Source organism: Lonchura striata, chromosome 2, assembly GCF_050655825.1.
Source record: "Lonchura striata isolate lonStrDom1 chromosome 2, ASM5065582v1, whole genome shotgun sequence".
NCBI classification, from domain to species: domain Eukaryota; kingdom Metazoa; phylum Chordata; class Aves; order Passeriformes; family Estrildidae; genus Lonchura; species Lonchura striata.
This window is the reverse complement of record NC_140704.1, coordinates 85,260,929-85,285,923: the sequence shown is the minus strand read 5'-3', so window position 1 is coordinate 85,285,923 and position 24,995 is coordinate 85,260,929. Positions and strand designations below refer to the sequence as shown.

General features: G+C 36.2%; 1 protein-coding gene across 8 annotated transcripts in view; it reads right to left on the bottom strand.

The window, feature by feature from the left end:
- CTNND2 (catenin delta 2) overlaps window positions 1-24,995 on the bottom strand; it is a 644,065-nt gene that overhangs the window by 5,156 nt on the left and 613,914 nt on the right. For 6 of the 8 annotated variants that reach the window (XM_031503965.3, XM_031503970.3, XM_031503971.3 and 3 more), the window contains 2 exons: window positions 11,204-11,330; window positions 7,035-7,166 (listed from right to left, as the gene is read on the bottom strand). In XM_031503965.3, coding sequence (XP_031359825.3) covers window positions 7,035-7,166; window positions 11,204-11,330 — 259 coding nt within the window. Of the gene's footprint in view, window positions 1-2,872; window positions 2,951-7,034; window positions 7,167-11,203; window positions 11,331-24,995 lie in introns of all 8 variants that reach the window. The other 2 variants (XM_085573606.1, XM_031503967.3) reach the window with 2 other exon arrangements.

Genomic DNA, 24,995 nt, shown 5'->3' with positions numbered 1-24,995 from the left:
TTTCCTTCCACTGAATGGTCATCATCTTTGCTTTGGTGCAAATACATGTCTTTGGTATTCATTTATGCAACAGGCTCCATGTCATGTTCATAACAATCTTGTGCACTTCTTATATGCATCAACAAAATAATTTCATATAAAGCTAGCATTTAATAATAAATTTCAGGTTATAGATGGGCTTATGTAACATGTGCAACAAACAGTAACTGTAAATATTGAGATTAAAAAACATTTCAGTTCTTTCACTTTAGTTGGACAATGTGGAGTATTAATCCTACAGTCATTTTGCTTTCTCATGAAATTATTCAAGCATAAAGTGATTAAATGTAAGTGACTAACAAGTTATGCAAAAAGTAGTATGTAGTTATACTGGAGAGGTCTGGCCAAGATAGTGTCAAATACATGACTGCCGTCACTGCTGTCACTTTCTTCTCAGATGTCTTACTACTCAAATGCACAGACAAAACTGAACTACAAGTTTGAAACTGGAAGTATTTCTAAAGAGAAGGAGGATAATATACAGTCTTGCAAAAATGTATTTCTACCCTCATCTCAAAAAACCCCAAATGAAAAGCAAAGGATTTTCCTTACAAAAATGACTCCACTGATCTGTCTGTTTTGGCAATGTAGCTGAAGCTTAGTTTGCTGGTAGGACTTGAAAAACTGTAGTTATGTCTCATATTTGAAAGACTATGAAGGTAGCATTTTGTGTGGCTGCTGAACTCTTTTCATGCATTATTAACTTTCCAGACATTAACCAATGACTGAATGCTGCTATGATGACTCTCGCTATAAAAGAACAGGCTGGAAAGTAAAAATTGAGTAGCTGTGAATCAGAGTCACGAATGGAACTGAAACATGTGGCTCATGACTACTCTCAGGTCTCTGTGAAATGGCATAAAACCTGGAGGCACCAAGAGTGGCCTTTAATACTTTCACAGCACAAAACTTTGTGATGGCAAGTGCTGAACATCAGAGCTGAAAGCTGGGTAGGGGATCCGTGCTAGGCATATCACTAGGAAGAATCATGTTACCAAAGATGTAAGCACTCTTTCTTCCTTTGGCAATGTGCAAGCACGGGAATCTGCACGTGAAATTTCCTCTACCTTTCTTCTCACCATTGCAACCTTTCTGGAGAAAGGAATGGCATGGCCTTCAGCCAAAGCTGATTGGAATCGTCAATTCTGGTCATCACATCTGCCATGGGTTCCATGCTGAGGCTATTATTTTTGTCAGTTTGATGCACTGCTCCATGTTGCTACTTTACAGATCCCAGATGTTTTTTCTTAAATATCTGAACTATGTTTGTGAAAGCAGGATAAAGCCAGGGGTTACATGGTGGCTTGATGACCTCTAACAACTGACAAAAGAGATTTTTCATTTCATAACCATTAACTGGTAGGGGTGAAACGCCTCTTGTTCCTTGAAGAGCTGGATGCAATAACTCAGAAAGTGCAGAGTCCTGTGTACGAAATGGAGAAGAGCCCTGGAAGTCTCCAAGTGCAGCATGAACCATTTTTTTAAGGTGGCAAGAATATAAACTCTAGTGATGCTGGTTGGGCTCCTCCAGTGGTAGAATTCTACCTGTATGCCTAAAGGCTGTAAAAGATAGGTGAAATGATGGAAAGTAGTGCTTGAGTAGTTTTCTTTGGTTGTCAACATTAATGCCAAAGAGTTGATCTGCAGAGGTTCTCACTGTTCTGGTTACATTTTGTCGCTTAAATGACTTTTGAGACTTGACTGTTATTTCAAGGGGCTTCTTTATATTCCAGCTGCAGCCTCTGTTGTAGTGTTTGAAAATACCCCTCCTCAAGAGTCTCTAGTATTAGAGAAGTTTGCATCAACATTGCTCTTTATGGTGCATCTCATGACAACATGACTCTCAGCAGTACAGGTGAGATATCATCTTTTTAATGCTGTTTTTCTGATTTCCTTTCTTGTCCCACAAAATGCCAGAAGAAGTTTCGTTAACATAAATTCCTCTTCTCAAGATCTAAAGATACTCAAGTGTTTCGATATCCATTTTGTAAAGTCCTAGTTTTTGAAAAAAATATTAAAGTGGCATTCAATGTATCGGACTGTCATAGATGGAGGAAGAACTTCTTGTAACCATTTTGCTTTTATGAATATATGTGCCAAGCTAAGTGGGTTTGAAGTTTCATGCATACAAGTACTGAGTTCAGACAGGTCAATGCTGTTTGTTGTTGTTCGATGTCAAGAGCAAAAGACTGGTACAAGGTGCAACTGTAATCTGAGGGTGTTATGAAGAATCTCATGAAAAATAACAAACTAGACATTTGTATGTATATTTGTACAACAAATTTGTATGTTGTTCCTTCAGGCAATTAGACATTAGGAGGGAGGTCATGACCTTTCCATATTGATATATAAAAAGATATGGTACATATGTGCTGCTATTAGCCATGACTATTATGAACTTAGAAATAGTTCAGGGTTGGTGTGTAGCTGTCCAGTGCACTACTGCAACATTTGCACTGATGTGCTCACATATGTCACATACCAGACTGCAATTTTACGGTCTCTTGCATCATGCATTCCGCAATGGAAAATGGATAGTTTCAGCTTATGAAAATAGTTGCAAATCCTGTGTTGCTGATTTCACTGCAGTGATGGGGATACAAATTCAAAAGTTTAAAATGAAAAAAAAACCAAAAAACCTCAAACCCTTAGTAATATTTTCTTAAAGCAATAAAAACAATGAGACATAAAATGCTTGAAAATAAATGCCAGGAGTTCAAGAATAAGAAATCTTGGCTAAGGCTAGCTTGGATGTTGAGGTAATTCTGATTCTGGAAGAAATGTAAGTCAAGCAATGTAGCTGCTAGCAGTGAATGCAGCCCTGCTTCAGTACCTGCTTCTGAACATGCAGATGGAATCCCTGGGAACTCCATTCCCACTCTGCCATGTTTCAGTGAGCAGTTGACTCTTGCTGTCCAAAAGTAGAGGACAAATATACAAGAAAGGAGAGAATGAGCTAGATGAATGGACAGATATTGTGTGGTTAATATCTAATTGTTCTAATTGTATATTAATGATAATAATAAAACTGTAAAACAATCAGAAAGATAAATAAATGAAATATTTTTAAAAATAAAAATAGCAAGAGAAGGGAAAGGGATGAAAGGAGTAAGAAACAGATATTTCTGCAGCTGCATTTCTTCACAGAGATGTGACAACTAGATGAAAATTAAATTAACAGAGGAGCAATCAGTGTGTGTGTTTATGTGTGTATTTTAAGCAGTCTCTAAACATCACTATATGATAATACTGAAGAGGCACTTTCTGGTAGGAAAAACTGTGAGTATTCTAAAATTAATACTATGATCAACCTGCAGTACTTTATGGTTCAATTCCATACAGGACACTACAGAAAAGCACCTTTCTTTCTCCCTTCTGTTCAGTCTTCTAGGTGATACTGGTTAAAAAAAAAAAAAAAAGTCACATAGTTCCCTATAGCAGTTTTCTTTAATGATGACAAAAACTGAAAATTATGTTATTCAGTGGTTTACGTAACAAAGATGTCATTGACCAAATTCATCCTCATATATCCCAGTCACTTGATTAATGGTTTAACATTCGGCTTTCAGATTTTGGAAGTGCTTATTCTGAACACATTTACAGACACTTTGGAATAACAAACAGGAACACAAACTGATAGTAAGAAAGCACAGCTCAGCTGGACAGGTATTCATCCTCATCTGGTATCACACAATCTGCTTTTCAGATAGCAGACTATTAGCAGCAGGTCTCCATTTAAAATAATTTAGTTCAACACAGTAAAGGAAAATGCTTCTATACCTCACAAATCTTAGATAACAGAGACCATTACCTGTCACTACAACTGCCACCTTCCTGCACAGTGAAAAATGAGGTTGAGGGCACGAGAAAAGATTACAGAGCATTATTGTTTCTGAAAGTAATAATAATAATAATAATAATAATAATAATAATAATAATAATAATAATAATAATAAACCTGAGCACCTTTAACACCTGATGGTGGTTTTTTTTGTGTTCCAAATATGCATGGACTTGCCGGTAATTTTAAATAACAAAAGTATGCTTGATTATTCTCCACAACCAAATGAAAAATAAATTAATCTGAAATTTTTTCTTCTGTTGGAAGAGAAGACACAGTATGTTGACTATGATGTACATATTAGTTCAGTGAGGGAACCAAAAAAAGTAAAAGAAAGAGAAAAAAAAGAAAGAGACCCATGATGGTACAGAGGAATCTTATCTTCCCTGTTCTGAAGGAAAACACCATGCCATAAATAACATTATCTTGTGCACTTACAGTTCCCGTTTTCCTAAATGGAATATAATAGTTTTTGTCTTAAAAATATACTTTAGGTGACAAAATTTTATAATTGGTTATTATTTTCTACAGAGAGGAGAAAAAGGACAGTACATATTAAAGGCATCATAAACCTGTGAAGAGGGCAATGAAAACTTTGATACTGTGCCTCCTTTTTTATCTATCCTCATGAAATCAATGTAAGTTATCATCTTCAGCCAAACTGTTTACTTCATAGATTCTCCATTTTCCCCAGAGGTTTCCTGACAAATCCTCAGGATAGCATGAAGCCAACATTCCTACTTCAAAAATCCATCAAAAAACCTTCATTTCAGTCCCAGCCCAAAGGTCATAAAATTTTTCGACTACAAACTGAGAAGAGCTTTGGAGAAGAGCATGGAGACAGTCATGGATAAATGAGGACTACAGCTGAGGCTCTAAACTCTGTGTAAAATCTGTAAGCCAAAGAAAGCTCTGTGTAATACATCAGCTCGGCACAAAAGTAGAAGAGCAGATCAAAATATGTGTGTGCCAGGTGGGACCTGAGAAAACCTTCATCTAAGTCCCATCCATGTGGATGTATCGGCTACAATGCACTGTCTGATACACAAAATGAAACGCAGGCATCGCAAGAAACTTGCTACATGAACTTATATTAGGCCATTCAAACAAAGTCAAAATGTCTCGCAAAATCACAAATACTGACTTTATATGTTTTTTAAAATAAAATATTTATTATTTAATAAGCTACAATTATGTTACACAAATTCTATATTGAATGTTGATGAGCAAGACTCCTTCTGTCATTTTCTTTTTTTCTTACAATGGTGCTTAATTTGAGCTCAGAGATTTGGTGATCTGAAAGACAGAAAGTTACCTGTTAATTCCATATTTATTTGTACACTGGTCATGTAAGACTGTGAAATATTACACTTTTTGATTTTAATTTGTTTGAATTTTTTCCCCCTCACTGAGCTCAGGAGCTTGACAGACTATTGATAGCTAAGCATGATGCTAAGAGTTTCAAGTTTCCTTACTAAAAGCCCACCCAAATAATTGACAGAAACAGTCAAAATACAAGACAATATTAGAGGAAAACACAATGGAAAAACCGAAGTAGAGTAAAGGTTGCTGAGGCAGTACAAACCTCACAATCTGAAAATTTTACTGTGAGAGAAAGGAAATAAGGGAAGTAGGAATCAGAGAAGAAAAACACCACAGTAAAAAAATAAAATGAAAAGGGGTGTGGAAACAGAAAAGCCCATCTTTTTAATGTGCGGACAAGCACAAGACAAGACTATATGCAAGGAAACCCAAATTTTCAGCATGGAGACACTGTATTTTGGTGAACTTTATGATAAAATTTGCTAATCTGAATTTACATATACAGTTAGAACAAAATACTACTGTTTCTGCTTTTTCCTTTTCAGCCTGATGCTCTTATTCCTGAGATTCACCCCCCTTTATGGATCCCTGACAAAATGGTTAACAAATGGTGCTGTCCTTCACAATCAGCCAAGTAAGGGCCACTGAACTCTTACAGAAAATTAGCTTGTGTAGTGACTGAAACACTCAAAACATTACAGACACATAAAATGCAGTACCTTGACTGAATCTTCTGCATTTTCCCGTAGTACCCCACAGAAGTCATTCAGGAAACTACTAATTTCTGTGGATTCCAAGTGCTCTTGACTGTCATTCTTCTCTTCAGATTTTCACCTTCAGGCAAATTAACATTCTATATTGCATTTTCACACAAGTTCTAAGGCAGCTCTTTAGGTTTTGATTACACAATCACATATAGTAGATAGAGTGTGAGTATCTTCATATCCTGAATACAGACTTGAAAGATGGATCTTATGGATGGACTGATGCTGAGTCACTGTGTTCCTGGTGAGCAACTCATTCTGCCTCTGAGCAAGACTTCTACAGAAGGCATGGGAGAAGGTAACAGGCATTCAGACCTCACTGTGATTTTTTGCCTCCCCTGAGGCAGCATTAGGAGAAGAGAAGGCTGTGATGCTTGGTACTGTATAGAAGTGACAAAAAGTTCAATAATGATTATATCTGCCTGTACAATGGTGATGGAGACCAACATGTATTTTGCAAGAGAATTCAGGAAGAGGTATAGCACTGGGAAAAGCACTCAAAATTTCCTAATTACTGAAATGCTATGAGATTAATAAGCTCACTGGGGAAGAGAGGCCTTCAGAGAAACCTGCAACAGATGCTACAACATACACAGAAAATTACTGCATTTAAATTAGTCCCTCTACAAAAGTAACATAGATAAACTTTACAAAGAGCTACAAATTTCCAGTGAATACTGACATACAAAATAAGGCAACTCATCCTGGAGAACATTCCCTGCAAAAGAGAGATCTTAGGGAGCATTGCACATGCTCAAATAGACCAATTAATTCAAAGTGATCAACCAGCTTCCTTCTGAAATGAAAATAAACATAAAATTTAAAAAGACATGCAAAATTTAATTTAGAACCTTTCTTCTGTGAAGAACCATGCTGTTCACAAACCATTTTCACACAGTCTTGTATTCATTTAAATATATCTTCAGTTGTATTCCTCAAGGTGGCTAAAACTTGGGAATTAACCAAAGCAGTTGACTCTTCCACAGTGCAGCAAGCCCAGACAATCCTATAAAATCTGTGTTCTATCACAGCTGGTTTTTATATAAGCTAAGCAAGCAAAATCTCACCTGTCATGGTGTCTTTCCTAGAAGTGTGTTCTCCCTTACCTCCATGGTAAGTGGCATTAGTTCCAGTTGATTCATAGTCTGTTTTTCTTTCTTTTAAGCTGATCATTTCCCGGGGTGAGGCTGGGGCACTTGCTAGATAACAAAAACGGATTTTTTCTTTTTTTAAACATATAGGACTGAATGTAGTGTTTAACTCTTGAGTAAGCATTTCAGTAAAGTTTGTATCTGTTAGTTTTCTAACAGGAAGCTGACTGAAGAAACCCTAGCATATTATGGAGGAAAAGAAGAGATGTGGTTATTTGAAGGGCAAGGCAAATGTATTCATTGGACAATCAACTGCAAACATAATTTTACTTCTGAATGTTAATTTTTTTTTTACTTACATCCAACATCTAAGATGATCGCTATTAAGAAAAAAAAATACAACAATTTTTTTTTTCTCCTTTTGCTTTTCAGTTTCTTTAACTTGTCAAAACTTTCTAGTATGGGCACTTCCATTTTTTCCTCAAAATAGTTACTGTATTTCCATTGAAAAGACTGTTAACTTTCAACTGTATAGGAAAAACCCTTATAAAATTGTTTTCTTCCCTTTTCTCTTGAAAATAAACAAACAAATTAAATTATTTGAATGGAAAAGGGGAGAAAAGAAAGCCTTTTTTTCCCCTAGAAAACATATATCAAAGAATGCCTAACAATTAAAGGTAACTCAAATAATTCCTCTGTCTTTAAATATCTATATCTGTGAATAACTGCCATTAAAGCAACAACTGCTACTTTAAGCTATTTTTATTAAAACTAAATCCTTCATCCCCTACACTCATGGAACAGCTAAAAGGAAGAAAGTACAGGTAACAAAAAAGAGAACTGGGCTTTATACTCGGGTCTCACACACTGGAGAATGTGGAGGTGATAACTGGCACTGATCATGAAACCTCAGATCTTGCAATGCTTCGGAAAAGGAAAAAAGCAAAGGAAAAAAATAATGGCTTTCAAGTAAACTAACCACAATATATTTACGTGTTGGTAAATAAAGTGCACTTTCCCTGTTGTGGAGGGCAGGAGGAGCACGGGGTGAGTGGCAGAGCTCCCCAGAGCCAGGTAAGGGCACAGTGGTACAAACATTACTAAAGTGCTGGTGCTTACCCCCATTCACTTCCCTGCCACCACCCATGTATTTGATATGTAAAAAGAAGCTCAAAACCAGTTACAATGCCTTTGTTCAAGAACAAGGAAAAGAAAAAAATAAAGTAAAACACTGTGAAGCTTGACCTTGAGGCATATCTTCCATCATCTCTAAATTATGTATGTTATCTTTTAGTTGAGCAACAGTGAAGTACTAGCACTCAACTATGAAATAGGGAAGCACAAGTGATGTTGAATTCTGCTTCAATTGGTTTTGCTGGCCCTGGCCTCTGAATTTACAGAGCAAATGCATGACAGATGTTCTTTCTTATGAAGCCATTAGAATTGGAGATTGTTTTTAAACTGTTTGCCAATAGTGATGTAAATCTAAAGCTGATAATCTGGTAGATATAAAGAAACATGATGTCAAACTACCAAATCAGCTAATGGCAGCTTGAGTCTAACAGGGAGCAGGCCAGAATGCAAACCTTGAAAAAGCTGGTATCAGAAAGACACATTTTGTTTCATGTACTCTGGTAATGGTTATAAACACTCTGATGCTTTGAACAAAATTGACTGATACAGATAAAATTTTCTCTCTGTGTTCCCTGTGGGAATTCCCTTGTTCTTCCCATGAGAGGAAAACTACTTTCTGGGAAGAATTAAAATGCAGAAGCAGCCCCTTTGTGAATTTTTACTGGAAGCAAAGATGAAGACTTTGGTTGATATTAGACTGAAAATTGATGTAATGTTTTTCTGCTCTAATTCTTAAAGGAAACAGAAAAGCCTGTTATCACCCAGTCCTAGGGATGGATGGAATGGTATGAGTTCATTTAGTTCAACTCTTTACCCCAAGGTAGGATCCAGTATACCAAGATCATTCTTGACAGCTTTTAATCTGGAACATAAGATCTCTAATGACAGAGCTCATGTAACTGCTCTGAACAGTGTTCCAGTGATTTTTTTCCTCACTGCTAGGAAATGTCTGACTCCTTGCTGCTCATTATTTCCATTCATCTACTGTGAAAGCAGAAAAAGTTCACACCATACCTCTTTACAGCTGGCTGTTATATGCTTGAAGACTTGGTGCATACCTCTTACCAGTGTCTCCATCTCATATCTCTTTTACTTGAGTTAAACAATTACAGTTCATTCAGTATGTTTTCATATCCTAATTTTTCCACCTTCCAATTCATGTGTGCAACTGACAAAAATCCCCAGATAATTTCTAAATAACTTTAGAAATTAGGAAATATCACCTAGTCAGACATTCTCCTTATAACTTATTTTTAAAGGATTGGTTATTTTTTTTCCTTTGAACATTATCTCCAGTTTCTCAGGATCACTTTGAATTTCAATAATGCCCATCAAAGAACATGAGTTTCTTCCAGGTTTATGTCACCCACAAAGGTAATAGATAACTTTTGCATATTATCTGGGTCATTACTAAAACTACTGAAGAGTACTGGACCCAAGTAAGGCTCTAAGCACAGATATAAACAATACCCTTTTCTTGTGAATGGTTTTCAGTAAGTCTTTTGTTTACCACACAGGGTGTTTTCTGAACTGCTGGATAGCTAGTCTTAGGCTTTTCCATAAAAATGTTGTCTGAAAGACTCTTACTGATCATAGTATATTGTACTTACTGACTTTTCATTCTGCAAATTCTTGTAGCAGGAATTCAGATGGATTTAATAAGAGCAATTGGTGTTGAATCAATGCTTGCATTTGATATGAAGACTACCAGATATACAGCAACATATGTTATTATATAGAAATAGAGTCCTAGAGTTAAGTAATATCTTATGTTCCTACTACCTTTGAGCTGTTCAGGTTCTGATTATTTGTTCCAGCAATTTTCTAGACTGACTTTGAGCTGACTGGTATGTAATGATATGAGCTCTTCTTCCTTCAGAAACAACCACTATTATTTGTGCTTTTCCAGTCTTACAATAACTGAGGATGGCAGTAAAATTTCATCCAAAATTCAGAGTAACAGAAGTGAGAGGATGGTTCTGGCAAGAGACCGAACTAGGATCTCAGGGCCAGACATTTCAAGTACCTTGCATTTACAGTCAAGATGAGATTTTAGAGAAGAAAAAAGGAACAAGAGCCCTTTATGGACTTGAGTAATGGCAGATTTAAAAAACAGAATAGCAGCTTTCACTGTAATTATGGCTACATTTTCGCATCTCCTCAGTTGTTGTTCTGCAGGACTAAGATGCAGCTTCTAGATAATTAACAAAATAATTTTCTTAAAAAACAAACTATGGCATAATGGTAATAATAAATTTGGCAATTTTAATACTAAACTCTTGGTGTACCTATGGAATGACAGCATTTGATTGAACAAGCAGCAGAAAGGCCACTGAAAGACTGACAGTGGACTCTGTTTATCTTGAAAATTTTTCACTGGGAATGGCTTTATCTAATGAAGGTATGTTTTATCTTAAAGTGAGGGAATGATTACCCGATTTCTAGATAGAAAAATTAATTTGCACTATGGCATTTGTTGAGATACTTACATTAGTTTATTGTGCAGATTATATAGAATTGATAATAGCTGGTGTAAATATGCTATCAATGTTAGGAAGATGTGTAGACAAATCTGTGAAATTACATATACATATGTATACACACATACCCAGAATAAAAGCTGACAAAAAATGTAATATGGGTTTTTAAACTTCTGCTAAGTGTGCAAAATGGTTATAAACCACATAGTGCCTTTCATGACTAACAAAGTGAGCAACAGAATTTCCTAATACTACCAATGGATGCCATTGCTCTGAGATCTAGACAGGCAATCCCCATCAAGAAAATATTTTGGGAGAATTTATGACAAAATGTTACAGAATAATCTTTCTTCTGTAAAACTTTACCAGGTGCTAATGAAAAAAAAAAAAATCCTATTTTGAACAGGTAATTTGGTGACAGTAAAGAATACGCTTCGTGCCCTTCCACCAGAGTGAGCAACAAATCCAGACGTCAGGGGAAATGGCGTTGATGGGATTTTTACTTCTGGCTTTACTTTGGCCGGGCCTTACCTGAGCGGTTGTTCGGAGACATGCGCACAGGAGAGATGGAGGGTGTGCGGGAGGAGGAGTACGGTCTTTGCCGATCCCTTTCTATTGTTGAAGATGAGGCTACGAAGTGATACTGTGACCATCCATCCTGCAACACCAAGAATCGAGACAACGGTCAGTGAAAACGCCACTGCTTTAAGCAGAGTATTTTTCTCTGGTGTTTTCACTACGGATACACCAGCAGACTGCTGTCTTCTTCCTGACACTGCATGGTAAATACAGTTAGTGGTACAGGATAGGATGTGCTGACTGTACTGACACAGCAAGATTAAAAATAAATGTAGCAAGTTGTATAAAATAACACATCTCAGAAAGACTCAAATGACTATCACTGTTTTAGGCTGTTTGTTTAAGAGCTCTGCCTTTTTTTCCAAGCCTCTATTTTCACATTGCAAACAGCATTCTGGCTTGAAATATTTTCCATTTTATAGGGAGGTTTTGGAGTAAGTAGATTGGGAAGTTCCAGGATGATCAGATTGCACATCTATTCAGCTTAGTTATACGAACCGCCCTTTTGCTCACACAGGAGAGAAAAAGAATCAATGCATTTTCCTTGTTCCAGTTTTCTTCAAGGCATATAGAATGAAATTCTATTCCTTCTATTTAAAACTATGTTCATGGTGACGTATTAAAAAAATGCAAGAAAACAATACAAATACTAGAAACAGCTAGTTCAAAAATAAAAAAGGAAAGTTTAAATAATTCATGGTTTATTTCTTGAACACAACGTAATGCAATAATCCAAAATAATGTAGTTTGCATTTTTAGAAATGTATTACATATAATCTGAAACTGTCATGAGAGCATAAACTGACTTCTTATAGTGTTCTTATTAGATGACAACATTTAAAATGTCTTCAGTATTGAAAGAGTGCAATTGTCTTTATCAGTGCTTAATGTTAAATCTAAATCAGTAACACTGAGATTTCCCAGTCTTACACAGTTTTAAAAATACCCACTTTCTCTTGGGCTCAGTGAAAATCGAGTCAAGCACCAGGCAAGGTGCTAAACAAAAGTTTTGCAATGAAAAAAAATTAAACACAATAAAACATTACCAAAAACCAGTTGGCATTTTCCTTTTGCTCACAGAAGAATAATTCATGGTTGGGGTAGTAAAGACTATTCTCATCCCCTAACTCAGCTATTCCACACATCCAGCAATGAATCCCACACATCCAGCAAAATGCCTTTGCTCAAGGTATCTGTCTGACTTCATTTTATCCATAAAAACCATGGGCACCTGGCTCTCAGAAGAGAAGATGGGTTGAAAATCCCCTTTCCACAAGACTCTTAGAAAAGAGAACTCAGCAACACTGTGACACAGCAGGAGACAGAAGATACACTTCTTGCAAAGGGAAATTTTATAAACAAATTAGGACAGCCAGAGGTGACACCTAGCTATGGGTGCTGAATGACTGTATTCCTCATGTAATGCATTTGTACAAACAGGGGTGTATCTCAGCTGCAATTTCAAAGGCAAAAATGAGGTCTGGGCTATGGCTTTTACAGTACAGTCAGGATTTCCCTGGAGTCAGCAGTGACTGTTTGTCCTCTATCGCTCATGCTTAGGACACTTCACTGAACTGCACCTCATATTTAATCACAGTCATATAAGAAAATATAAGGGAGAAATCTTGTTAATTAATAAAAAATAGTAGGAGTAACTTGAAAAAAAAAATTGATCTTTGACCACTTCCTTAAACCAAAATTTTCTAGATACAACATTTCCAATCTATATCCTGTCTCCAAACAGAAGTTTCTACACAAACCACATCCTCCAAGCTAGAGGGAGGGTTCATGATAATGGAAGAAAAAAAATCTGTGAAGCCCTAACTTCTTAATCAAATTGGAAATTACTATACATTATATGTACATATATATAAAATACATGTATTTTGAAGAAGACACAATAGTTTATAGTTAGAGCTATTATGAATAGCTTAAGTCCAATAATCTTATCCAAGACTACAAGTAACACATACAGGCTTAAGTTTTTGTCTCTGGTTGGCAGTAACTTGTGAATTCATTTCTCTCTTATGAAACTGAAGGAGCAAACATGTAAACAGCCCATGCCTTTATTCTGATGAAGAAAAATGGTTCTTCTTTCTCCTTCTCTGGGGTTAAGGATTTTTTACAAGAAAGGTGGCTATATCTCCTGCTGTTGTAGTTTTCTACAGTAGAATTTATTTCTCTTAAAAATAAATTTTCTTTTAACCAGACAGAAGAAGGGGAAGCTATGAAGAGGGCGGACTTTAGATCTGACAAAGAGAAAAAGGATGCACTATTCATTACTCTCTGCCTGCAAAAGAAGAGACATTAACCATGCTTTCATAGAGCAGGGTATAATGTTTGTATACTCTCCTTTTGCATTCTTGTTTCCCTCAAGTAAAATGCTGGCATATTGTTCAGAAGAAAGTGACAAGAGTCTTCCCATTTCTTCCTGTTGCCTATTCCACGGGTATTGTATACATTAATACCTGCAGCCTGGTTCTGATGGGAAGTAGATGAAAACAGTCAACAGTCCTTGAGACCTGCACCATCCCACAGACTCTGCAGGAATGGCACATGGCACCAGTTCGGCTGTGCAGGACATCGACAGGTATTTGTCAACATTGCTTCCTCAGACAAGCACTGCGAGCTGCCTGAGCAGCAAGGAGAGCTTCTCTGGGGCACTAGCAATCTTTTTTGCAGTGGAGGTTTTCTCCTCTTCCCTGCAAATTTTCATTTTTCTCTCTGGTAACAATCGTGCGTATAATGAGGTCTTTAAATAAAAACTCTGCTAAAAACTCTCAAGTTGGCAAGCCAAAACAGTTCAATAAGACAAGTGAGGCAAAGACCAAACCCTAAGACAAGTTTAGTACTGACTTGGCATTGCCTTTAACTAAACAAGGCATACTCCTATCACTGTATGACAACTTTCACAGTGTTTTTCAACTATGGGCAGGTCCCAGACCTCACAGTATTTCAAAATCCTAATACTACTTTCAAGTTACTTATCTTTAGCTCCCTTCTGCTGCAAGGAACAAACTACTTTCCTTGTAAAGGTAGACAGTTTGTAACAAATTTGTTAAAACTATACCCATTAACAATTCTAAAAGCTCTTAGTATTAAATATTGCAACTAATTTTTAAGAGCCTAAAGGGGGTATTTTCAATTTAATGGCTAGATAAATATCATCTGACATGATGGCTGCTTTCATTAGTTTGTTTCAGGTCTATTGCCTGTAATGAAATTTAATTAAATTGACTTGGGTACTTAAAGGTACAGTATACATCAGTGTCCTGCAGAGAAGAAAGCTAACTTAAGACCCAAGTATGTGAGGCTGAATTTAAGAAACCAATTTACTAGCCACAAATGTGATCTACAAAAGGAAGAGCAAGACAAAAGGATTTGACAAATTGGAAAGCAATTCAATGCAATTCTGTTACAGAATGGATCTATTTGTTAAATGTAATGTTAAATGTATTTTAAAAATTAATAGGTGGTAACTGCACACTATGGGAGGACAGAGAACAACCAGAGCACAGAATTACTATTATACATCCTTTCAACACATCTTCTCCTGGGCATTTGTTTACATTTTGACTATACTGAATATATCCATTATACTTCATAAATTCCAAATGTTAAAGTTTGATTTAAGTAATGTGTTTCTGACATCATCCTTTTGGACAAGCTGCAGGATTAAAATTGGGATGGGAATTGGATGATCGCTATAGAAAATGGAAGTGATATTGTAGTCTCTCTGAACACTTTTTACTGGGCTTAAGGGGTGAACAGATTCATTATCTCCCTGCTCAATTCTTAGTAATTTTGAAAATAAATCATTTTCATCAGGCCTATGTGAAAATAATTATTTTGTCAGGGTGACTAATCTTATTGCACCAAACACCTGTTGCATACATCTCATGAAAATATAATTTGTTTCCTTGATATTTATTTCCTTTTATTTCCTTGATATTCTCTTTGTTTTTAAAATGTAAGGACGAAATGGGAATCAGATTTCTATTGTGTTTGTAAGAATTTCAAATTTTCAGAAGTCACTGGTAGGGGAGTCTTTGATTTGAGGAGAAGATTTGTGGAGGTGGATGATATCAGACACACCATTTTCTCTCTTGTAGTACAGCAACATTGTGAAGACTGAATTATGTCCTGACGGGAACTGACAACACATTGACCCAACAGGGAACCAGAGCTCCTGCCTGAAGACTTGACTGACAATAGAGGAGTGAGGTGGCCAAGGAACGTCCAGGAGTCAGGAATGGTATGGTGCCTAACCTGGATACCTCACAGCATCCACTCAGAAAGAAATCCCACAAGAGTCCATGTGCTAACAGCCATGCAGCAAAAGTGAAAACAAGTCCTATTCTCTGACTGATTATGCTGATTCTATAAGAAGACACTGACTTGAAAAGCACTGAGTGCTCTAGATAAACTGTACAATATATGATGGCTGTGTGATGGCTCAATATCTTTCAATGCTGAAGAGCACAGTCTGCTCTGACTCCTAGCCACAGGTGTTTGAACGTTGCCAGGAGCAGAGAAGAGCAACTTCCTGTAAATGGAAAATTCCAACTAGAGAGAAAAAATGAAAATGATGCAAAAAATCCAATAAAAAAAGAGCTAAAGCCTGAAAAGCTATAGATGATGTTGTGCCTTGCCTTCCTTAAATTTAAAACCTTGCCAGCATGTTACTTCTTGCTTCAGGTCTGATCCTCTCTGAACCTAATTTAATAAACATTTTATAGACAATTCAAAGCACACAGGACCAGACTTGCTTTGTCATCCTACTTCCTTATACATAAGACACTTTTTACTGGTTCCAGGATATTACTTGAAGTAGTAACTGTTCTTGTAGTAGTTATAAGCTGTAGAAATGTAAAGTTTTGATAGACAACCTTTTGCAGGGATCAGTAACTAGACTCACTCTGGTGTTAGAAGTAGGTGACACAGCAGCAAGGCAAAGTGCCTGTAAGTATGTAAGTAGGGTCTACTCGCTTTGAAACTCAGCCAGACACTGCTCTGAGCTGCTGGTGGTGCTTCCTTCACAAGCCAAAGCACCACTGTCAGGTTAAATGAAACATCCTGACTGGTGTGCACCAGTGCGATGCCGTCTACAGCAAAAGATAAATCTGATGTGAATTAAGTCAAGGCTTATCAGACTTACATAGGTCTGGGCAATTCTTCAGTGGGAATTTGCTGTCACAACTCAAATGTGACAAGAAAAAAGCAGAAATTACAACTGGACCAAATAATCTACATACATTGCCATATGAAAATAACATGTACGACTGGACTGTGGTGAGACATCTGAAACGGTCACAAGGCTGGGGTGATCCATGTAAATATCTCATCGACCTCTCACATAGGATTTCCAAAATAATGTGTTTTTTACGATCACCAACAACCACCCTTACTTATTATTATGGTTTACAACCCGGGATCATATTATTTTGTTTTAATAAAAGAGAAATAATAAATACATTTCCCAATATTTCTCAAAAAAGATACAAAGTCATCCCCGTGGCAGTAAGGGAGGAAGCAAAAGTAGTCCCCACCAACAGGACCTGTGTGGTAGTGGAGGGGGTGAGAAGGAAATGTGAGCTGCTGAGGAAGAGATGGCGAGACAACCGTTCTCTCAAAAAACCCCTGCCTTTAAACTTGAAAAGTATTTACTTCGGAAGAGAGATTTCAACTAAATTCTTACAGCTTCAAAAACTCTAGAAACTCCTGGAAAACAAACTAACTAGTTTTAGATTGACTATCTAATTTAAATCCAAAGGTATTTTTAAATGTTTTCTTTGAATTTACAAATTCAAATTGAATTTACACTGTCAAATCCTATTAATAGTAAATGACTCCTTAAAGTATTGTTCTTTCTGTATTTGCTTGTGTTGTTTCCAGAAAAACTCAAAACGAGAAATGAATTCCTACGCCTTGATGTGATTTACAATGTATTACTTATACACATTATTTTACTGCCATCAGTTGCCCAACAATTCTAATGAGTATTTTTACTAGTAGGATTTTATCTTTCCTTCCAAAGAGGTAAATCAAGATATATTGTTCAAGAGAACAGACTGATCTTGGAAGATCCTGGTGTTTTTCCAGTTTACACATCTGTTTGGTTTAAATCCTTAATTCTGGAGTAATGTCAATGGCTTCAGAATGGCTACGGACTCCAAGTGTCATGTTTCCCCTCCTTTCTCAAACAGTTATGAGCATGCACCCAAAGTCAACAGACTCAAAGTGAATACATGCATCACTGAATCTCATCTTAATTTGATGAGATCACTAAAATCCTTAATTTGAGGATTTTATTATTTGTGCTTATAGTCTTATTTCCACAACTTACAGAAGCCAGAAGATTATTTTTTGTAGAGAAATTCATCAAGTTTCAGGGCTTTACATTATTACATTAATTTGGATAAAAGAGCAGGAGTTGGTGACGGGATGAGAAATTACACAAAATGCTTAAAGGAAAGCACAGCTTGCTTCCCATGCCTTTTCATGATGATGATGAAGCCAGTTGTTTGCTGGTTAAAGGTCATGCTGAGAGTACCACCCTGCTGTGAGCCCCTGAGGAAGGCCACTCCATCCCCCTCTGCACAGACCTAACTGGGGGGAGAGGATGGAGACTGCTGAGCGCCCCATGGAAGCAGTGCCATTGCTTGAGCCAAGGCAAAGCACAGCTGCAGCAAGGCCAGGCAGGGAAGGACCGGGCTGGGCAGGTGGCAGAGCTCCACAGGAGCAGCCAGCTCTCCCAGGCACCCTCAGTCCCCTATCCCAGTGCCAGATGCTGGGGCTGCCGTGTCGCTCCACAGCTGGTGCAGCTGTGTAACACACACAGTGCTTCCATCTCCTGTCCAGTGCAGTGGGCTCAACCTCAGCGCTTCTCATCTTCTTCCTCTGAATTTCAGTGTACAAATGGCTTTTACTTACAAGTGACCGTTTCTGTATCCCAGACCCAGCAGAAGTTCAATTGCTTAAGAAGCCAAAAGACAAATAGATATTGAAATACGTATTTAGGGCAGCAGGAGGCTTAAAAAAGGGCTCCTAGTCAGACAATCATTAACTGCAGCAAAACTGTCTGGCACTGGCTGAGGATTATTAAGTTTTCTGTAGGCTCTTTGAAGTGACATTTTCAGAATCGGTGGTTAAACTAATTTTTTTCAAAATGAGATACATACCTCCTAGCCTCCATCTTGGCTTCTCTGAAAGCAATGGTATTATTCTCCCACTGTCAGCATTCCACCTCAAAATAATCTAAAATATTTTCTCTCCCTGTTTTTCTCTTCCATTGCAGTACAAGGGGTACTATATTATTCTGAGATTATCATCCATTTTTTTCTTTCAAAATAACACTGATAGCCTTGATGACTTTTTATTCAAATGTACTTTTTGATGTGCATTTTTATCATCTTCTAATCACAGATCTTGCACTTTAATTTTACACCTCAACTCTTGATTTTAGCTATGAAGAGATACACGATGAGGGAGAGATAAGTGCTAATTACTTGCCAAATCTATTCAAGTGAGAAACAGCAAGGAATTATCCCTGGTGGTTTGATAAAGTGCAAGTCTTGGATGTTTTAGGCAATCAGTGAGGCATTGCTTTACCTATCCATAATTAATTATTGATTTCCTGTTGTGTGAATTGCAAAGATGACAAGACCTAATCTGATGAATAAAATAGCTGCAAGAAAAGAGAATTGTATGTGAGGCAAAGCATGAAGGACAAGACTTCGGATATGGCAGAGTTTGTTATTCATTTTGTTAAGGTTATATGCAGCCAAAGAAGAAACCTTTCAAAGCACTGCAATAAAAGGAAATAAATTCATTTCTCAAAGCATCATTTTGCCTCTTATGCAGAAAAAAAATTGTTTTAATATACATTAGAGGAAATTAAGGCAGTACTTGGCCCTTCAGCTACAATTTCTGTTCTTCTATTTTCTCCTGAATAATGTCTATAAGCGATAATTTAAACAGTTAGAATCATAAAAGAACTATTCTTGCTTGTATCTTGTATGTACAAAAAAATGAGTACAATGATTTTTGATTTGTATTGTAATTTTCAGTCCAGTAATGCAATTCCACTTATCTTAAGTTTTATATGATCTAGAAATGCAAATTCTGGCTCTTGGCCACAAAATTTCAGGAGAGAGACAGTACTACTATGTGTTTAGGGTCAGTTTCTTAAATCTACTGTCCTTCCAAAGGCTAGAAACAAATCAACACCTCTTACTTTTCATGCATTAAACCACAAAATCAACCACATACAACTCTTCTATTATACCTGTGAGTGTAAAACATGGAAGAGTTTAAGGATATCCTGCTTTGAACATGTAGCTCACCACCACACATGGACATTAATAATGCGAAATGCACATTGTTTTTTAGTGATACACCTTTAACAGTTTCTGATTCACAAAGTAAGTATTGTTAACTCAAAGAGAAACACATGATTTGACCAAAGATTACAACTCTCAATTTAGATGATCCTCAACTTTATCTAAAAGTACTCTGTTCAATTAAAAGTAATAAAACAAATCAGAAACTTCCAGGGAAACTTCTCATTTTTACTTTTTTGCAGGAAGAAGTAGCTACAGTTCTTTCATCACAACAAAAGACAAACTGTATCAGCAAGTAAGGGAGTAAAACACTCAGAACAAAGCACATATACTACAACAGAGACTCCTTTCAAAATATAAGGTTTCTTTCTTTTTTAAAGTCTGAAATTGCAGACATATTTAGGGCATTTTTGAATTCTGTTAGCATTTTTGAATTCTGTTAGCAGTTTTAGGACGAGAAGAAGGAAGAAATGAGAAGGACTTCCTAGTATATTTTCCCCACCCGTTATTAGATCATGTGGAACATCAAAGACCTGAAAGTAGGATACTGATGCAGCAACTTAATATTTCATTGACCTTTGATTGAATGAACATGTACTGGCCATACTGAGCACACATTTTTGACCTCCTTGTACAACCCAGAAGAATGAGGATGGTGATAGTGCAAGTATGGCTACACAGCCAGCATCAGCAAAGACACCAGCTGTTATACATTGACTATCCCAGCTCAACTATTTACCTCTGAGACAGAAATATGCTGTGATAGACACAGGAATTAATCGACTTCCCTCCCCTCTGTGCTCCATGAGTGTGCTATTACTGCAAGTAAGAGTTCTGCTGATTTGACTCATTTGCAAAACTGTAAGCAGCCATCCAACACCATCCAGCAATCCTGTTCAAGTCTGCTGAGAGGAACTGAGTTCCTCACCCACACTCTTAACTGCACATCTACGTTGATCTGTGCCTGATATGCAAATATTAAGCATACAAGTTAATTAAATATGACATTTTGTTCAGAATGGTAGAAATAATATTACTTTTATGAATTTTGGAGAAAAATATTGACATCAATTAAAAATAGTTTCTCTTTGCATGTATCTTTAAAACACCTTTGAAAGTCTTTAGAACAACGTCTGGATTTTTTTCAGTATTGTACATATGAATCCAGGTAAGTATTATTTGCCATTAATTAATGTTTATATTTATTTTAAAATGTTTAATACATTATTTAAAATGACTAAAAATGTTCACAGTACCAAAACATATGTAGTTAATTTTCTTAGGTCTCTATATTCTATTCTAATATTAAAATCCAATTTTATTCTGAGGTGCCATACTTTTGAAAAAACATCTGTAGATGTGACCTATGCATAACCTTCTGGATTCTGGATGCCTCCTCATAACTCTACCCTAAGGATATTTCAGAAACTTCAGTTATACAATTCCCTTTAGAAAGAGGGCTTTAAGTTAAAGATACTGACTCCTGGGCTGCATTTAAAATTTTCTTTTCTTCAGAGAAGTTCAAAGGGAGGAGTACTTTGGGGACAGACTCTACACAAGTATGAGATTAAATTTCTCTCTTCTAAATCTGTACTTAGCAACCTTAGAGTGGACTTGAGTTTATAAGTGAACAACACCTTATGAATCAGCTAGAGTTTACTATGAGACCCAGCATCAATGCTGAGGATGCTTTAGTGTCACAAATATATGGTGCATCCTAGAGAATTATTTGGATAAACTTTCTTTCTTTTCTCATTTGTTTAGCACCTCTTGAATGTAGTAGATTTTGGATGAGAATGGTGTCAGCTTCCATGCACTCCTTAGTGATTATGTGGAAGAATTACTACTTCATTTGGTTGTTGAATTCTTGCTTGCTATAATGCTCAATGCTAGAAGGAAGTACTATCATGCCCTTAGCACCCTCAGGGGAAAAGCAAGAGTCAACCATAGCTGTAGATACTTTCTAAGCACACACCTAAAACCATTAGGGCTTATTTCTTTACGCATTCCCAAAGTCTCTTTCTTTGGACATAGAATCACAGACAGAATCTCTTGATTTAGAAGGGACCTATCAGAATCATCAAGTCCAACTCTTGCACAGGACTACCCCAAAAGTCACACCAAGTGCCTGAGAGCATTGTCCAAACCCTTCTTGAGCTCTGGCAGGCTGGTGCTGTGACCACTTCCTTAATGAGCCTGTTCCAGTGCCTAACCACTCTCTGGGTGAAGAATCTTTACACAGTATCCAACCTACGGGTATTGTGGGCATCCTACTTAAAGACAGTGCCCTCCAAATCTGCTCTGTGGTTGTGTTCAAGTTTTACATCAACACAGCCTGTTTGTGTGCACATATACATAGTGGTATTTAACACCAAACACACAGATACATTGTCCAACAGACACACAAGTATTTGGAAAAAAAAAAAAACCAAAACAAAAACACCCCAAAAAACCCCAACCAACCAACCAAAAAAAAAAACCAAAAAAACCACCCAAAAAACCACCAAAAAGCCCCCCCAAAAAACCCCAAAAAAACCACCTTTAGTTTTTCTCTAATTCTGCTCAGTTATCATACATGACTTACATGACTGTTTTAAAGATGTCATTCATTACTGAAATAGTACAAGTAAGGGCAGGTCAGTCTTCATGAAAAATGACAATTGGTATTTAATTTTCAGTTCAGCCCAGACTATCTTAGATTGCTATTAATATTTTCAATATCATCATAGACATGGAAACTGTTTTAGAGAGAAATATAAATATTGAAACATAACTAATGGAATGGTAGGTGATACTGCATAGTAAAAAATCTTTGTTGAGGGCATCACAAATATTTTGACTATGCTAAATGCAAAATTATTAAAATAGCTTATAATATATAGTATATTTTGGAAATCATAAGGATAAAACATTTGAGAACATCTCCTTCCAACAACTGATGTTGAAACATGTGATTTGATACTGCTCCATGTGTTGCCATTGAGATATAGGTAAGAACATGAACATTTTGCACTGTAAAGTATTTTCTACCCTCTTTAGGCCATGCAAAGCATATTTTTATAATAGCAATCACTTGCTATCTTTCTAGTATTGTTTGAGATTTGTAATAAACTGAAAATTAGAAGGAGTACAAAAAAAATTACTTGAGATGATGAAAAAGCCAAGGAAATCAGAACATATTCACTTGACGACACAAGTAAAATGATAATTATGGGCACTAAAAGGAAATCAAAGTAACATTCAGTTTCACTTAACATTCTGTAATATTTTGGTCTTTTTAAAAATTGTTCTTCTTAAAAATGTAGCTGAAAGATTTCAAATGGTAATGCAGCTAGGTGAAAACAATATGTGTTTTGACAACTTATGAGATTTTTCTCTCTCTATTTTTAAAAATTCAGGAGTGGTTTTTACATCTTTTTTCCTTTGTGAATACTCCTGACTACTTCTGCATAAGCCAAACAGTTTGCTTCTATATGCCAGTTCAATTTATTTGCACAATATCCCCTTTAGGATTCATAATTTTTCTCATGATATGTAAATTCCTATTGTATAGACAAATAGGGTGCTATTCAAGCAGGCAATTGGCCATCAAAAAGCCAGAAATGTTAAAATTTTCTTGTCAAAGGTTTGAATGTTTTTTTTTTTAAAAAAATCCCTGGGAAGGTTTATGCAATCAAAAGAGGAAGTAATTTAAATGGTGAGTTTATATGGTGAAGCTGCCTAGGGAAAATTAGGTTGAAAAACTAACATCAAGGTAAAAATGAAGTTCCAGATTATCATAACATTGCTCACTGAAGAGGTTCTCGTGTCTCTAAGAAATAATGTGAAAAGATGATAATATCATTCTTTGCTCTGCAGAAACTACCTGTTATTTGCTGCAGAATACAAAATATGTCTTTGCTTTAATGATGAAATTCTTTGTACTTTTGCGTGCATTGGGATAGACACACCTATCTGACATAAACACTGGAAAGTAATATTCAGCATAAAATGCAGAATTAAGAATGCACACAACACACACAAATCAGTAATGCCAACTTTTTCTCTAGTAATGAATCCAATGACAATTTCAGGATTCAGTATTTCACAAGACTGCATTTAAAATGCTCAACTAAAGGCAAATCACATGTTCCTTAAGAAAGAAAAAATGAAAGTATACATTTGTAGATGATAACTATTTTGCTATATTTGTTATAGAATCTCTTTCTACTAAAATTAATCAGATGATGCATTAAGAAGGCTTGAGAGTATTTTACTTTAGCAAAAAATTTCCACATTTCCTTTACTTAAAGTCAAATTACGACTTTGCCTAGTTCCTAAATAACAAAAGAAAGTAATGTAATATCTCAGATGATGAAATGCTGGGTGTTTTAACTATATTCCTGTTAGCTAAAGATGAAAAGGATTTACCCTAACCTTGAAAGGTATTTATGTCTGGAGTATTTAAATGAGGTCTTCTCTGATGTCTTTTCTTTTCCAGGCAAACATAGTGCAAAAAACCAAAAAGATGAAAGAAATAGCATAGTTACTATGTTCTGTGGGGCCAGGAAAAACATGTACATTCCAATTTCCTCTAAATATTTTATCAGAGATAATATACAGACATATATACACACGCATAATGCACAGACATAAACACAGTCACTCCATGGGCTTACTAGGATATTGTGTGTATGTAGAAGACATTATGGTTTTGTCATAATGCCACAAAATAATATTTTATTATGGAAAAAATATTAAAAGGAAAAAAAAGAATACACTTGGTTAAGTAAATGGAATTTACTTGGTTAAGTAAATGGAATTTTAGTACCTCAAAATAAAGACTGCCTCTAATTAAAAAAAAAAAAAAAGAGACAGTCTTGCTAATTCTTATCACCTAAAATTCTGCATGAAGGAAATGTAAATTATCACTCTTAATAGAGATTTTGAAAATTAGCATTTTAAGAATTTAATTGACTCCTGGACATACTGACTTTTCTATAAATATGCCAGTTTACCTGGGGTCCTCTTATTGAAATGTCCAGCCATTGCATTTTTTTCTTAAGAGATGCTGTTGTGCCAGAAAACAAAGCAATGTGCTTGACAAATTTAAAATGCTGTTACGACATAGTGCTTATTGGCAAACTTCTTCCCCTTTGAAAGGTTGAGACAATTGGGAAAGAGATCGGAGAAATGATGGAAGGATTGTAAGGGAACTGGATACAATGCACTTATCCCTCTCACTGCTATGTGCTGTCCTCAGGAGAGAATGTGCAAGGAAGGTGTGCAGAGTTCTGCTCTCTCTAAGTGAAGTGAGGCACTTTCCATCTAGAACCTGCAGGGTTCAGTGAATTAAACTGTGCAACTTAAGAACACATTCTCCATTTAGACTTTGTTAATTTTGATTCAAAGCTCTCCTGAAG